Source organism: Stegostoma tigrinum, chromosome 22 (genome assembly GCF_030684315.1).
Source record: "Stegostoma tigrinum isolate sSteTig4 chromosome 22, sSteTig4.hap1, whole genome shotgun sequence".
NCBI lineage: Eukaryota > Metazoa > Chordata > Chondrichthyes > Orectolobiformes > Stegostomatidae > Stegostoma > Stegostoma tigrinum.
Window position 1 is genome coordinate 13,812,531 of NC_081375.1, and position 17,123 is coordinate 13,829,653.

At 41.1% G+C, this 17,123-nt stretch overlaps 1 protein-coding gene across 1 annotated transcript in view; it reads right to left on the minus strand.

The window, feature by feature from the left end:
- Window positions 1-10,133: 10,133 nt before the first annotated feature.
- Window positions 10,134-17,123, minus strand: part of rptor (regulatory associated protein of MTOR, complex 1) — a 384,600-nt gene continuing 377,610 nt past the window's right edge. Inside the window, exons 33-34 of the mRNA XM_048554896.2 lie at window positions 16,020-16,149; window positions 10,134-13,763 (exon numbers count right to left, since the gene is read on the minus strand). Of these exons, the coding sequence (XP_048410853.1) occupies window positions 13,695-13,763; window positions 16,020-16,149 (199 nt within the window). The 3' untranslated portion in view covers window positions 10,134-13,694. The remainder of the gene's footprint in view (window positions 13,764-16,019; window positions 16,150-17,123) is intronic.

Consider the following 17,123-nt stretch of genomic DNA (forward strand, 5'->3'; position numbering starts at 1 on the left):
TCATCTTCGGTACGCCTCCCCCTCTCTCCCTATTTATTCCAGAACCCTCACCCCATCCCTCTCTCTGATGAAGGGTCTAGGCCCGAAACGTCAGCTTTTGTGCTCCTGAGATGCTGCTGGGCCTGCTGTGTTCATCCAGCCTCACATTTTATTATCTTGGCTTAAATAGTGCAGTTTGAGAGGGAGAGAAACGTCTCTAGTCTTGGAATGGTTCAATCAAGTATCCCTAAAATAGATCATTTCCAGATCTTTGTCATGCCCACAGTGACACTGCAGATACATTCATGCTCTGGGAAACAATCCAAAGCAAGGGACCATATTGATGCCTGTAGGTTTTCCAGCACAAGATTAAATTCAGCATTAGCTGTGAGATTTAGAATCAGTGCAGAGGCTCCATGAGCTGCGAATGTCAGCCAGCAGCAGGGATCAATGCAGTGAGCACGAGTCGAGTTAATGTTATGGCGCTCATGGCTTCACTGGTTCACTGTCAGAGATTGTGGCTGATCAAGGGCTTGGGACAGGAGGGCCTTGAATGCCTGAAGGCATAGAATCATCAAAGCACTTTCAGCATGGAAGTAGGCCATTTGGACCATCAAGTCCATATTGAGCCTCTGATGAGCATCCCTCCTAGAGCCACACTCCTACCCTACCCCTGTAATTCCCATGGCTAATCCTACACATCTCTGGACTGTAGGAGGAAACCCACCTTGTAACACTAACACATGCAGATGCATGGTTGAAGCTTTCACGCCAAGTAAACCTGAATGATCTGATCCTTATCTGGATTTATTTTAAGAGCAAGTTTATGCCAGAAACATGGTCTCTTCTCAGTTTGAGTTTTATCTCAATATCAATTCCCTGCTCATTCTACATTTCAAGATTCAATACATAAAAAAAGACTCTCATGAACAACTTTTCCACTCTGAAGCTGAAATAAATGAAAACACTATTGGATTATTAGTATACGGTACAGAAATGGGCTGGGTGAGGAGTTCTAACCTTCTTTGGGGTTAATAAACAATTCAACACAAGGAACCACTATTATTACGAACACTACAAGATACCCAATCACTTTATTGCTGATTGTACCCTTTCTAGATATAAATGCACCCTTGCCTGGATCTGTCACTTTAACATCACAGCTGATAGCCTGAGGCTTCACCAGAAACAGAATGTGGTTGGAATTGCCAGCCAGTAATTATCATGGCCACAATATCACCACCAACTTCAAATTATACAGCACATTTAGGGTAATGAAAAATGCCAAGTCATTTCAGTGGAGTGTCATAAAAAAAATACCAAGATGCACCTGGCAATATTAAATGACCAAAAGTTAAAGAAGTTTCTTTTCAGCATCTTCTGGAGGAAACTGAGCTAGAGAGAGATGCAGTGAGGAAATTCTACAGCTTTAGATCCAGACAACTGAAGGCAGAGCCACCAACTGTGAAGCAATCATTGATGATTGAGAATGTGCCAGGATCTGAGGAAGCCAGAGGTCTCAAAGGGCTGTGGGGTTGGCAGAAGTTGCAGAAATAGGGAGGGGTGAGGCCAGGGAGGAGTCTGAAAACAATGATGAGGATTGTCAAGTTAAGATGTTGCTAAATCATCTTGTATGAAAGCATTCTGAGCTCAGGTTAACATTTGGATTTATAGAATACATATACAACTGGTAATGGAATTAATTTCAAAACAATCAACTTCCTTAGGTGAGGAACAGTGTGTAACTTTAAATTCAACACATTTTTACTGTGTGTTAAGGGGGAGTGGGGAAATGATTTTAGTTTCATTATTTTGACGAGTTGTCCCTGTGAGCTTGGTGTCTGGAATTCTAGAGGTCTGTGTCATTTCATTGAAGAATTGGGGATTAGAAGTTTTACTTTATTCAAAAATTAGATTAAATAAACTGTGCTGTTGCTCAGTGACAAGTTCTAAGAATACATAGACACAAAAATGTAGAAGTCAGTGCGGGTGTGCCAGGGAAAGACTTTAAAAATAGCAATGTCTTCATCTAGAGATAATGGGAACTGCAGATGCTGGAGAATTCCAAGATAATAAAACGTGAGGCTGGATGAACACAGCAGGCCAAGCAGCATCTCAGGAGCACAAAAGCTGACGTTTCGGGCCTAGACCCTTCATCAGAGAGGGAACTGGAATAAATAGGGAGAGAGGGGGAGGCGGAGCGAAGATGGAGAGTAAAGAAGATAGGTGGAGAGAGTATAGGTGGGGAGGTAGGGAGGGGATAGGTCAGTCCAGGGAAGACGGACAGGTCAAGGAGGTGGGATGAGGTTAGTAGGTAGATGGGGGTGCGGCTTGGGGTGGGAGGAAGGGATGGGTGAGAGGAAGAACCGGTTAGGGAGGCAGAGACAGGTTGGACTGGCTTTAGGATGCAGTGGGTGGGGGGGGGAAGAGCTGGGCTGGTTGTCTGGTGCAGTGGGGGGAGGGGACGAACTGGGCTGGTTCAGGGATGCAGTAGGGGAAGGGGAGATTTTGAAACTGGTGAAGTCCACATTGATACCATTAGGCTGCAGGGTACCCAGGCGGAATATGAGTTGCTGTTCCTGCAACCTTCGGGTGGCATCATTGTGGCAGTGCAGGAGGCCCATGATGGACATGTCATCTAGAGAATGGGAGGGGGAGTGGAAATGGTTTGCGACTGGGAGGTGCAGTTGTTTGTTGCGAACTGAGCGGAGGTGTTCTGCAAAGCGGTCTCCAAGCCTCCGCTTGGTTTCCCCAATGTAGAGGAAGCCACACCGGGTACAGTGGATGCAGTATACCACATTGGCAGATGTGCAGGTGAACCTCTGCTTAATGTGGAATGTCATCTTGGGGCCTGGGATGGGGGTGAGGGAGGAGGTGTGGGGACAAGTGTAGCATTTCCTGCGGTTGCAGGGGAAGGTGCCGGGTGTGGTGGGGTTGGAGGGCAGTGTGGAGCGAACAAGGGAGTCACGGAGAGAGTGGTCTCTCCGGAAAACAGACAGGTGTGGGGATGGAAAAATGTCTTGGGTGGTGGGGTTGGATGGTAAATGGTGAAAGTGTCGGAGGATGATGCGTTGTATCCGGAGGTTGGTAGGGTGGTGTGTGAGTACGAGGGGGATCCTCTTAGGGCGGTTGTGGCGGGGGCGGGGTGTGAGGGATGTGTCGCGGGAAATACGGGAGACGCGGTCAAGGGCGTTCTCGATCACTGTGGGGGGAAAGTTGCGGTCCTTGAAGAACTTGCACATCTGGGATGTGCAGGAGTGGAATGTCTTATCGTGGGAGCAGATGCGGCGGAGGCGGAGGAATTGGGAATAGGGAATGGAATTTTTGCAGGAGGGTGGGTGGGAGGAGGTGTATTCTAGGTAGCTGTGGGAGTCGGTGGGCTTGAAATGGACATCAGTTACAAGCTGGTTGCCTGAGATGGAGACTGAGAGGTCCAGGAAGGTGAGGGATGTGCTGGAGATGGCCCAGGTGAACTGAAGGTTGGGGTGGAAGGTGTTGGTGAAGTGGATGAACTGTTCGAGCTCCTCTGGGGAACAAGAGGCGGCGCCGATACAGTCAATGTACCGGAGGAAGAGGTGGGGTTTGGGGCCTGTGTAGGTGCGGAAGAGGGACTGTTCCACGTAACCTACAAAGAGGCAGGCATAGCTGGGGCCCATGCGGGTGCCCATGGCCACCCACTTAGTCTGTAGGAAGTGGGAGGAGTCAAAAGAGAAGTTGTTGAGGGTGAGGACAAGTTCAGCTAGGCGGATGAGAGTGTCGGTGGAGGGGGACTGGTCGGGCCTGTGGGACAGGAAGAAGCGGAGGGCCTTGAGGCCATCTGCATGCGGAATGCAGGTGTATAGGGACTGGACGTCCATGGTGAATATGAAGTGTTGGGGACCAGGGAATTGGAAGTCCTGGAGGAGGTGGAGGGCGTGGGTGGTGTCACGGACGTAGGTGGGGAGTTCCTGGACCAAAGGGGAGAAAATGGAGTCCAGATAGGTGGAGATGAGTTCGGTGGGGCAGGCTGAGACGATGGGTCGACCAGGGCAGGCAGGTTTGTGGATTTTGGGAAGGAGGTTCACCTGCACATCTGCCAATGTGGTATACTGCACCCACTGTACCCGGTGTGGCTTCCTCTACATTGGGGAAACCAAGCGGAGGCTTGGAGACCGCTTTGCAGAACACCTCCGCTCAGTTCGCAACAAACAACTGCACATCCCAGTCGCAAACCATTTCCACTCCCCCTCCCATTCTCTTGATGACATGTCCATCATGGGCCTCCTGCACTGCCACAATGATGCCACCCGAAGGTTGCAGGAACAGCAACTCATATTCCGCCTGGGAACCCTGCAGCCTAATGGTATCAATGTGGACTTCACCAGTTTCAAAATCTCCCCTTCCCCTACTACATCCCTAAACCAGCCCAGTTCGTCCCCTCCCCCCACTGCACCAGACAACCAGCCCAGCTCTTCCCCCCCACCCACTGCATCCCAAAACTAGTCCAACCTGTCTCTGCCTCCCTAACCTGTTCTTCCTCTCACCCATCCCTTCCTCCCACCCCAAGCCGCACCTCCATCTACCTACTAACCTCATCCCACCTCCTTGACCTGTCCGTCTTCCCTGGACTGACCTATCCCCTCCCTACCTCCCCACCTACACTCTCTCCACCTATCTTCTTTACTCTCCATCTTCGGTCCACCTCCCCCTCTCTCCCTATTTATTCCAGTTCCCTCTCCCCATCCCCCTCTCTGATGAAGGGTCTAGGCCCAAAACGTCAGCTTTTGTGCTCCTGAGATGCTGCTTGGCCTGCTGTGTTCATCCAGCCTCACATTTTAATGTCTTCATCTACCAAGCCAGAAGTCATTGAGGTCTGACTTACCAAGTGTTATACACTGGGTGTACCTTCACATGGACTGTAATAGCTCAAGAAGGCAACTCAACACCACCTTCCCTAGGACAAGTATGATGGGCAATAAATATTGTCCTAGGCCTGACACACTCATCCTGTGGATTAACTGAGTCAATACTAACCAGGCATGAGATGAGGAAAACCTCATTCCCCTCCCCCTCACTGTAATGGCTAGAGGTCCAAAATCATTCTCGAGTCTGTATGTTACACTTACCATGTCATGTCTCACTATTTGTTAAAATTGTTTTCTGATGGAACGTGGCTATCGCTGCCTGGGCCAAGCATTTGTTGCACGTCCCAAGCTACCCTTGAACTGAAGGCTTGCTGAACTTTTCAGAAGGGAGTTAAGAATCAACCTACATTGCTGTGGGTCTGGAGTCACATATAAGCCAGACCAGGTAAGGATAGCAGATTTCCTTCCTAATGGACTTTCAGAAAACCAGATGAGTTGTGACAACAATTGACAGTCCTGCCACTAATGTCTTATTCCAGATTTTCGTTGAATTCAAGTTTCATCATCTGCCCTGGTGGGATTTGAATTCTTATTCGTGGAACATTAGCCTGGGGTCCTCGAATACTAACCCATACAGTGCCACTGCCTCCTGACATTGGGATTCGATATAAATACCAAAGTATTGTTACATCAATGGAATTGGAGCTGTCTACAAATGAATCACTACAATCTCCTGTAATTTCCCGGATACCCCTCCAATGGAGTCTCCACAGTGAAATAATACTTCCACAGATCAGCTTTGTAAGCTGCGCTCCACTTCAAGCACAAGTTGTAGCGCCTGGTTTCACTCCTCTGGCTTAGGTGAAATGGCACATCTTGACTGAGATCATCTGGCCATTTAACAATTCTGCAATCAACTGCCACATCAGGCTGCAAGCTTCTCCATTTCAGTGAGGATATGCCAAGTTCTGACCGCTTCTCATAATCCAATCCTTCCATCCCGGTTGCTCCCTTCTGTCTCCTTTCATTAATTGCAGCACACTTTTGTGAAGCAATTATAGAATTATACACAATATTCAAGGGGCAGTCATACCAGCGATTTATCAAATGACAAGCACTCCTTGCTATTTGAATTCAATACTTTATTTCAATACATTTCAGTATCTGATTTGCTCTACTCACTACATTTGAGCATTTTGACATGTTAAATTGGTGGTCAATCCTGACATTTAGATCTCTTCAGCTTCTCATTATTGTTCCAATTAAGATCATTGGATATTTTCATGCTCAAGCAATGACAAAAATCACATGAAATTTTTATGAGACAAAACAGAGGTAAAGCACAGATATGAAGTTGTATTTAAGAATCTGCTTATTTTAGTTATTATTCACAATGTGAAGCTGTTGCTATGAATTTATGACCTCTTGCTGCGGCAATAATTCTAGTTGCATTTTCTCTCACTGAAGGTGACAGAAGGCTTCTTCCTTTTCTCTGTAGGCTGTGAGGTGATGTTACTGCGTGCATGTAACATTTCACTGCACACTGATGGTCAGTTACACTTCATTCAAAGTCTGAATTGCCATGGCAACATGCAATTTCTCTATGCATGTAGTAGCCTGGAGCTACGGTTCTTGATGGCGGAGGCTCCAACTTCCTTTCTAATCATGAATCTCATCTGGACCACATCATAGATGTTTGGCATGGAAAAGGTTTTCAAATTGATCCTCAACCTGTTTGCCTATGTTACAAGAGCATCTGTGTCCACCAAACCCTTGAGTAGAATTCCAACTAGGAACCTCTGGCTCAGAGACAGAAACGTTATCATTGCTTACGTCACAAAACTTCCTCAATACACTCCACAGCATGCCATTTGAAAGAGGAGACCAATCAACACGTTATTGTGACAATAGTGCCTCTACTGGACCGAATTTGATTTAAACAGCCACTCCCCCCACCATGACTTAAAACTATATTTTTCTTCAACCAGTCCAGTTATGCAGTTTGTTTTCTTTTGGTGTAGGTCTTAAATAGTAGACTGAACACAAACCTATTACTAATCTCATCTCCTCTACCATTAAAGTCGCAAGTCTCTGAATCAAGTATATTCTCTGATTGGCTAATTTAAATCCTCTGTAAAGATGATCCTTCCAAGCCTTGAACAGTGCTCCTGTATCCAGGGAGGTCTGTTTAGCATTGTTTCCACTCTACAGGACAGGTTTCAAGATCATATTGGTCACTGATAATTACCTTTTTCCAATCAGACTCCAGTATTCTGGAGTTTTAAAGCAATTATGCAGAAATGGCCATTTGGCCCATTCAGTTCATCTCCTACTTATTGTTGACCATCACTTTAAAATGGTAGAACATCTGATACAATGACTTGTCTGTCTTACCCTTGTTACAGCAAAGGCAGTCAGGCATTGGTCAATGTTCCAGATGTAGCCTGACAGCCCTAGTTATGCACTAACAAAGCACATCATTATTCTTGGAGTCCTCATCTGCAGTACCTTCGTTTACTTTGCAGTGACCATTTTTTTGGTGTTCAAAAAGGTATCTTCAGCTTGAATTCCAAAATGTCTGTTGTATTTTGTTTCTTATTTTGGGTGATGGTGTGGGAAAGAGGTAGAGTAGTTCCTACAGAAAATGTGTTACAAAGACAAAAAGGTGGAACACAGACCATCGATAGACTTTTATAAGCCAAATCTGGTTCACCAATAACTGCTTCCTGATTCACATTTCAAACTTGGCAGCATCCTGAACAGCTCACCTACACGTTTCCCAATTTCAAACCAAAAAGTCTCAAAGAGAATGGAATGATTTTAATTCAGCTTAAAATTGAAAACCAATTCTGCATCTCGAAAAGCGTGATACACAAGATTGGGTTTCATCACCCAACAGGACAGCATAATCTCATCTCTGTACTCTGCAATAAGGACCCCCTCAAACTGAAACCTGACAGTTTTAACTTCATTATTATACAGTCAAAGCTCGTATTTAATTGTTATTGGATATTGTCTCCTCCCAACAGAAACTGTCAGATCACAAACAGCAAACAAGAAATGCACAAATCAAACATTAAATTATTTATGCCCCACATTTGATTGGTATTTCACTTTAAGGGGGCAATGTCCTTTCCCATTCTTGCCTAACAGCATGTGTAAGAACACTGCTATTGACTGGCTGTGACAGTGGCAGGCTGATTGGTACACATCATCTGACATCACATTGGAATAAGGAAGTTATTGCACGAAGAGGGTATTAACCATGCTGATGGGATACTGTTTGAATAAAAATTCTTCTTGTACTCATTGCCACCTTCCACCTGCTGAAAGGCCTCCATTTAATAGAGATAAATGGGACAGTTACAAAGAGCCCTAATGAAGCACGTCAAAGGAGTTAGTGACTCGTCTCTGGATGAAAAGCTACTAAAAAGTATTTAATCTAACATTATAATTGAGAGAGAAAAAAAAATCAGTGCTCCAAACAGAAATCAGAGTTCCCGAACATCACAAAGGTTTCTTTCCTTGACCAAATGAATCCACTGGTTCAGGTTTATTCCCAAGCCAGTTGATTCCAGATGCAGTGAGCATGGAGACACAATCTATCACAGTTCCTACATATAGGAGGAGGTAAAGGTTTCCATTGTTGGGTGTTGTCTAGGAATCTCTGCTGGAAATAATTGATCACCGAAACATTTTCCATAGTTGAACAAGATGCTGTTCAAATCCATGGCCATTTAGGTGATGAATCAGAGGGTGGCTGGAATATGTGGCCCAGATAAATACCTGGTTAGGAACCAGGTACACTGTCATTCGCTACCAGCTGTAAATAAGCTTGTGTCTGAATTGAGAAATGAGCAAATCCACCACAGGTTACAATACAAAAAACAGCCGTGTTACTGATCGCTTAGTAAGTTATTCTGCTTGAATCAAACCAATGTTAAAACAGTGAAAACAAATCCAGATGGATCACCAGTTTCAACCCAGGCTCCACATGTCCAAAAAACAGATCTAGCCCAGTCATCCCTTTGCAGTCCTTACTGAAATATGGGGACTTGTGCCAGATTGAGAGATCTGTCCCATAGGCGGTGAGTAATAATCTGACTTTGATGTACCTTTCAGCTAATGTCCCAGATTCCACCATCACCAATCCATATATCTCCCACTGGTATGACAGGTCCACCAGCAGGTTGGTAGCACAGTGATTAAGTCAGAAGGCAGTAACACCAGGATTTCTTAGAACCCATGAAATCTGATGGAATCACAGGCAACAAAGTCTTTTATTTATTACAAGTTACCAACTGATGAATCAGCACTTCCTTGCTCCCAACGCTTGGGAAATACTCACTGAGGGGGACAGGGTGACAGAGTACAATCGGGTGGGGAGTTCAACGTTCATCGATAAGAGTGGCCGGTAAGGACTATTGGCTTGGATCTGGTAGAGTTCTGAAAGACACATCTACCACACTGTGCCCAGCCGGTGATCACAGAACCAACAGGTAGGAAAAACCTTCTCAACTTCGTTGAAGTCCTACTTATCCGTGACTACATTGATGGGAATGACTACCTCAATTCCTCGGGTTTAGCTAAACTGATCTTGCAGAGACACAACATTGAAAAAGGCTATTGGGTTCTTGGTCAATATTGCAACTCATCAATGATAAATATTCAATACTTTCACTGCTTACACACACTGACTGGAGTAACTCATCAAGACTTTGACAGCACTTTCTCGGCCTGTAACCTCTACCATCTAGAAGAATAAGGACAGCAGGTGCATTGAAAAACTATCCCCTCCAATTCATGCACCACCCTGACTGGAAATGTAATATTCCTACACTGCTGCTGGGTCGAAATCCTGGAACACATATCCGGACTGAGTGCGTTGGAACTGCTGATGCTGGAATCTGAGATAACAAGGTGTGGAGCTGGAGAAACACAGCAGGCCAGGCAGCATCAGAGGAGCAAGAAAGCTGACATTTCCGGTCTGGATCCTTTTTTTTTCCTGAAGGGCCCAGACCTGAAACGTCAGCTTTCCTGCTCGTCTGATGCTGCCTAGCTTGCTGTGTTCATCCAGCTCCACACCTTGTTATCTCAAGACTGAGTGTACCTTCACTGGACAGGCTACTTGAGACAGCAGCTCATCCCCATCTTTGCCGCAGTAACTGAGAATGTACAATAAATGCTGGCCTTACTAGCAACACCCAAACTTCACACAGGTATTTAGGGAGAAAAAGAAACTACCTTTCACTAGTCTTAAAAACCTCTAATAACAGTTCCAAGTTAAAGAAGATGCAGACTCGGATAGACTTGATTTATTCACCAATATAGTTTTAATTGTGCACTTTCATCTAAAAAGCAGACATACAAAACAGTGGCTCATGAGGTATCACATCAATATATCCTCCCTCAATGATTTAATGCCCGGCATATGAAATCCATATGCAGTAAATAGACAACAAATGGATGAAAGGAACACCCCAGCAGAAACAGAACAGATTACACAAAACCAAGGTTAGTGGATTTCAAATAGACACATTCATGTTAACTTTGTTTCAGCAAATTATTTGAAAGTAAAAGGATTGATATATTTCTCTGCCCCACATCAAACCCATTTGGTTGTTCATTCCACATTTCACCATTCAGCTGTTGCCAAGAAAGCACACAGCTCTGATACTGTATGTTAAATCTCACAAAAGTGACAACGCTAAACTGTTGCAAATCAGTAATGGGTATATATGCATTTTTGAAAAACAAATATGAAAATATGCAAATGTTCTTGTCAAAATTTGTTCAAAAGTTATTTCTTAGAAAGCTGCCAATTTGATTTCAACTGCCAAATAAAAGACATTATTCATCATTTAAGGAACCATACCTTTGACTGTAGAAGATGCAGTCTAAATCCTGACTGGAAATATTTGAGTTGATTTTAATTACATAAGTAAAAACAACATATTGAAGAAGCCAAAGGAAGATGACAAAAAATGTATTTGCAGCTACATCCTAGTATTGAAGGATTTGGGGTTACAACAATTTATTCTCAGAATGCAGGCAGGTATTTAAAAAGAAGAAATTAATTCAACCCAGTGGGAACCACACAATGTAATTTCCAGAGGTTTTTCTTTAAAGAAACTAAATTGCAAAAGAGAACATGTGGAAAATTATTTTTCACAACTATGTGGAGTGAGTTGTCATGAAGATTACGCTTTGAAACACATCTGGAAACACAGTACACTTCACTAAGTTGTAATAGATTTCGATAACTATTTGATAGAAGAGTTCCAAAGGGAGAAGAAGTTTTATACATTTTGAATTTTTGTCACAACTCTGTCCTATTTTCTCCTTAGGATTGTGTTATATCAGACTGTAGGTAACATATGAATTGTCATCTAAAGCCTGAACATAAGTCACTGCCTCAGTTAAAAGAGAATTACATCAACAACTTCTCAACACAGGGTCTTTAGAGGCAGAAATCAAATAAATGCCAAAGAAATCTGCAATCAAAATGCATTTGGTACAAACCAGGGATGTTTAAACTATGGCCTGTGAAAGATCTGTGGGGCTAAAGATTTGAAATCCAACTTACAAATGTCAAGATAAAGGAGCTCCTATTTGCAATAATTTTTTTTTCTTGCTAATTTATCTTGCTTATGATCCAACAGGTCAAAAGACTAGAAAATGCTGATCTGTAGGTACTGTGTTGTTTACTGATAATCCAAAATCAATTAGTTGCAAATTCAGCAATGTAAAAGTGAATGGGAACGTACCTTTAAATATCAGGTCCTCCCCAAGGTTCTACACTATGCACAAAGACTGAAACCTTGAATGCTCCTAAGCACTGCGCTCTAATTTGCAGCACACGCTGACAACAAGAATGCTACAAACAAAATAGCTAAATTATTCAATGAGTAGTTTATGGTTGCTAAATAGCACTCAGACTGAGGTATTCCATTTTAGCTTGAATGAAAGGTCAGCAGATTCCAGTGAGAAAAATACTTGAGCCAACTCCAAATCATTTGCATAGATACAGCTCGTATATGGATATTCAATCTATGCAGGTGTATTTTTTATATTTATCCAATTTATTTTCATTTATAATTTTGTGCTTTCAATGTAAAAAGGTGATAGAATGTATTTGAGTGAAACTAAAGATTTTCCACATTACTTGAGAGCAAAGAATCAAATTTGATGCATGTGTTTTGGATTCCAGTATATTTTGCAAGACACAGTTATCTTATTTCAGTTAGTTGTCAATGCAAAAAATTTTAACTGCGCTGACTTTTTATGTCAGGAAACAGTTACTGGATTAAACACAGTACGTATTTTAACAGCATCAGAATGAAGCCAGATATGATTTAAATAAAAAGCTTTTTCCAACTATTGAGTCTTTAATTTCTGAAATGATAATATAGATGTGTTTCTGAATTCATGAGTAACCTGAAAGCATGCCACTATAATTAAGCTTTGGTTTCTGTTGAAAGACCCCCCACATCAAACCAATTTCATTCAGTAGTTCAGCTGAGAAACACCAGCTTATAATACACGAAGGGTGGATTAGACTCTAAGTTCTATTTCCATGCAAAGGCATCCAAAACTATACATACAGATTGCAATCAAAAAGACATCCTTCACTCTCCTTAACTTTCACTCAATGAACATGTGAAATAGCAAATTCTATGTTTTATTTTCCTCAAAATTGCTCTCAACTTACGCAGCAAAAACCAAGATAAAACTGTGGGGGCAACTTGAGAACCAATATTTCTTCTGCATTGTAAAAAGCATAAAAATTAATATTTTACTTAAATATGAGCTGAGTTTGATTGTGATCAAATGCCTACCTAGTGTTAATATTATAACTGCCTCGTTTTTAAAAAAGTCAATGCTGAATTTGTTTTAAATCAATAATGCACATAATAAAACAATATTCCACTACATAGCTTTATAAATGTCAGATCATAATATGCACGCTGCATCAGCTTTACATTAAAATATAAAGACAAACAAACAACAATATCACACTAGTCTCAACGTTCAGTCTTCATATCAGTCCAAAGACTGGGTGCAAGAATTATCGCTAGAGTAACATTCACAGGCGAGTTTCCACTTCCTTTAATGGTTTTATTTACATTCAACAGATGAGAGTGTATCACTCAGATTCTGCTCAGGTCTCCTTTTCCATCATTGGTTATTTGTGCGATTTGATTTGAATTTCCTATTACAATTAGCAATTATTTTGTAAAATTAAATCACAAGAAAGGGAAGAAGTAAAACAAATCATAGAGAAGTCTGTACAATGTTTCAGAATATCATGATTTTTTTGTGTGGAACTGCTACAATTTATGGATAAAATAATGCTCACAAGGATACCACCACATCAAAGATGTGAGCTTTTTAATAGTCCACCAGAGTAGGTACTAGCATTTTAATATGGTTGGTGAGCCAAGGTTTTATTAGTCTTTTTCAGAAGACTTGCCTACCGAGGGAGCTGATAGGATTTATAATTTATGCACAGTTGTTACAACATCCTCAGGCAGTATTGACTGGGTAAATTATATTAATTTGAATGCTAAAATCTAATTCACAAAAGAAACAAAAATAAAAATAAACAAAATTTAAGGTCTGGACACGTCTCGGGGGGGAAAAAAAAGCTTGGCAGCCATGTCCTTACAACAAGACATACCGTGACCATTGCAGTGAATTGTCCTACAGTAGCTGAAATATTTAATGAGAAAGTTGTTCAAGTCGTATCTTGCAGCAGCTGTCACCAGACGTTCAAGTAAATAATTTTATATGTACATTAGAAGTAATATACAGCATCTGCATCGATCACAAGTTCGGTAAAGTGGACAAGCAAGGCTGTGTGCTTCATTGTTATCTAATTCGCTTCTCTGCTGAATATATAGACATGTAGTAGTCGTTGCTTCCAACGGCTAAGTGAGGCTGTCAAAAGGAACAGAAAATAATCGAAGCTGGTTAACTTAGAATACGAGAAAAGGTTAGGCAGTGTGAAGCAATTATCAGCACCAGAAAATAATTACACTCTGAAGACCCCACTGAGTTTATAACGCCCATTACACAGATGGAAGAGCAAAAATTAAACCTGGGTAACAATTGTGCTAACATTTAAGAATTGTGATAATTTCTTCCCAGGATTTTACTGCAACATTGCTTTTTATAACTACAGTATCTTTGGGGCAAATAATAGCTTATTTACTGCTTTTCCTTTTTGGGAAAAACAATAACTGCATCCATCAATGTGATATGGCTTTGAGACACATTGCCTATTAATAGCTGGGGGTGGAGAGCTAACCTGTGACTGTACTACATAAAGGACATTGCAAACCAGCAGTGCATTCTGAGGCAACTAACTGTAAAGGTTCAAGAGCTTTTGATGTTCATACTTGCTATTAGAGGCTCTCTTTCTCCTGAAACAACTTTTTCAACTGCCTTAAGTGGCTGCGAACTTAAAACATGGCAAATTCATTGTGAAAAGGAACTAAATATACTGGGTACAGGGATAGAGTAGCTTGAAATGTGCACCAGGGTGCAGAAGATTCAGACAAAGCAGATGTAAATAAAAAGAATCAAAATAACTAAAGAAAGTAAGATTTTCCAAATATTAGAAAATCTATTTAGCCACGGCGAATGCATCGTGAAACTAGTGTCTCTTGCATTTTTGCTTAATTACAAAAAAAAATTTGAACAAGTTCCTTTGCCTACAAAGTATAAATAATGTGTATGAATACATGTGGCTTTTGCAAAGTGTGAGACCACATTGTGTGCTTTAAATAATCTTAAATCAGTATTAACTGCAATAGCACACTTAGGATTGTCAATAAATGTTCTCCAAACTTTTAAAAAGATTTTTCATGCAGTATAATTCGTTCCTCCCTTAATATTTGGCATTTTTGCATCCTGATGAGTGCAACACTAAAAGCTAAGGCAGCATGTCTCTTCTTTCCTGTATTACCAAGTGACTACTTATATTAAAAAAAATTAAAACTTTACCTTGATCATTTATGGAAGAAATGAAATGTGGAAGTCATAACAGTTTAGAAATGATACATCACAATGTTACCACGCAAGGATTTAAAACATTGCTGAACAAATTCTTCTCAAGTTTGACTTTTACAAAATAAAGGAATGTAGAATGTTATGTTCCTTCTTTTTCTTTTCAGCGCTGGCCTCCAAGGTTCACGTGCAGACCCTCAGAGTGGCAGCATTATCATGTAGCTTAGAGGGAATGCTGCTGAATTGCTAAAGACATTAAATGGACCAGATCTCAAAATCTTTTACACCTCTATCCTCCCACTTCGATAGATGTTGATCAAAATAATTAAAGTAATGGAAGGAAAATATTGGCATGATTTGCAGGTTTTGTTTCACTGTACCTTGGGAGACTTCCTCATGTACGAGAAGCTCAAGACATTTGTATTGGAAACAAATGCCATACTCTCCTCTACTTGACTTAACATTTGCTCTTGTTTATAGTCCAGCATTTATCTGGAATACACTTGTCTTAATAGTGGCTGACAGTAATAAAGCATTATTAGCTTCAATTTAGTAGGAAATCTTTTTAAAAGAGGTGCAGATAATAAGGAATCTAGGTCCGAAACGTCAGCTTTCCTGCTCGACCTGCTGTGTTCATCCATCCTTACACCTTGTTATCATAAATTTCTCTTGACTTGTTACATCTACTCACAACTAAATCCAAAATCAAACCACTAACATAAGAACTTTAGCGCTGTCTCAGAGAATGTTTTGTTTGATTCTACTAATAATGAGATTGAATTAAGCTTTGTTATATTCAACTATGGGGCAGTTCTATTCAGGACTCTTCCAGCAAGAGAGATGTCTAATTGGACAGAATTGAGAGAGTCGGAAATCCTACATATTTTACTCAAGAAGAGGACTGTTCAATTATTAAAATCTGTAGCATCATCTGGAGAGACGGTAAATAAATTTGAATGTTTTTAAGAATTCAGCAAAAAACTTGGAGCTATGAGAATTGGTGAGACAGACTGGTTCTTTGCTACTGACCAACCAGACCAAGGCAAAATAGACTCAACTCTATGGGCACTGGTAACAACTTGTGTCTGTACCAAGTTATGCCGCTCACACTGAAACACAATACACAGTTAAAAGATCAATGCCACAGGAACTACACAGATTAAAACGTGTTGGAAAACTACTTACCCAATACGGGTGGAAAGCCAAGCAGCTAATGGCTCCAATCCTCTGCCCCATAAATCCATCATAGTATTTAATATTGCTTATCACATCCCCACTTGCATTATATACAGCTATGAACTGGTTCATGGAGCCACTGAAAGATGAAGAAAAGGGTTTTTTTTATTGGCTATCATGCACAAATTTATGGGTGGTGAAACACTGAACAAGTGCACTTGCAAATAATCCCTCCACTAGGTTACATAAAATAATTAACTAATTTATTCAATGGTAAACTAGAAAATTTCAGACACCTGGTTTAGCAGCTCAAGCAGTTATTCCTCAAACAGAAATGCTCTTCAGGGTTCACATTTTAGTACGAGAAAAATTGAGTTTATCAACTGAATTGTCGAAGTGAATTTTATTCCAAACTGCAAAGTTGACATTGTTTCACTTACATTGATGGTGAGCAGACTACAAGGGAGACGTATCTGAAGAGAAGCACTATATATACCCAAGTCAACTACATGTGTAATCTAGAACAATAAAATGGAGATTGGAAGCAGGATGATTCTCGTGTACTAGTCTTGAAATGAAAGTAAATGTATTTAGAAGTTATACCCAGTTTATCCCTCTCCTCTTTTTGAACATGGATATAACATTTGCTGTCCTCTTGCACCACTCATAACTGAGGGGGATTGGAAAAATGTCACCAGAACTTCTGCTATCCCCACTCTGACAGTCTGTGTTATTTGGACTACGTGGATTTTCTACTTTGGCACTGATAAGAAAGGATCTCAACCATACCATCTTGAAAAGTCACTGAGCTTCAACTCAGTATGATGAATGCTAACACATTTCACCTGTGTAGGATGTATGATGGTGGAGGAATTATACTTCATAAAATTAAGCTTCCTTAAATCAAGGTACATTTTTATAAAAACATTATGCTTACAATTCAACATCACTTACTGCCATGTGAAATTTATACTGTTCAAACATTTGAAGCATGACCAGCAGAATAATTACTTTTTAAAAAAGGGGGATCTGGTTTTGCACATCTTTGTTAAGTCAATAATGATTCAGTAAGAGCATTAACTCTAAAGAGAAACATTAACTCTTGTGCTGCCT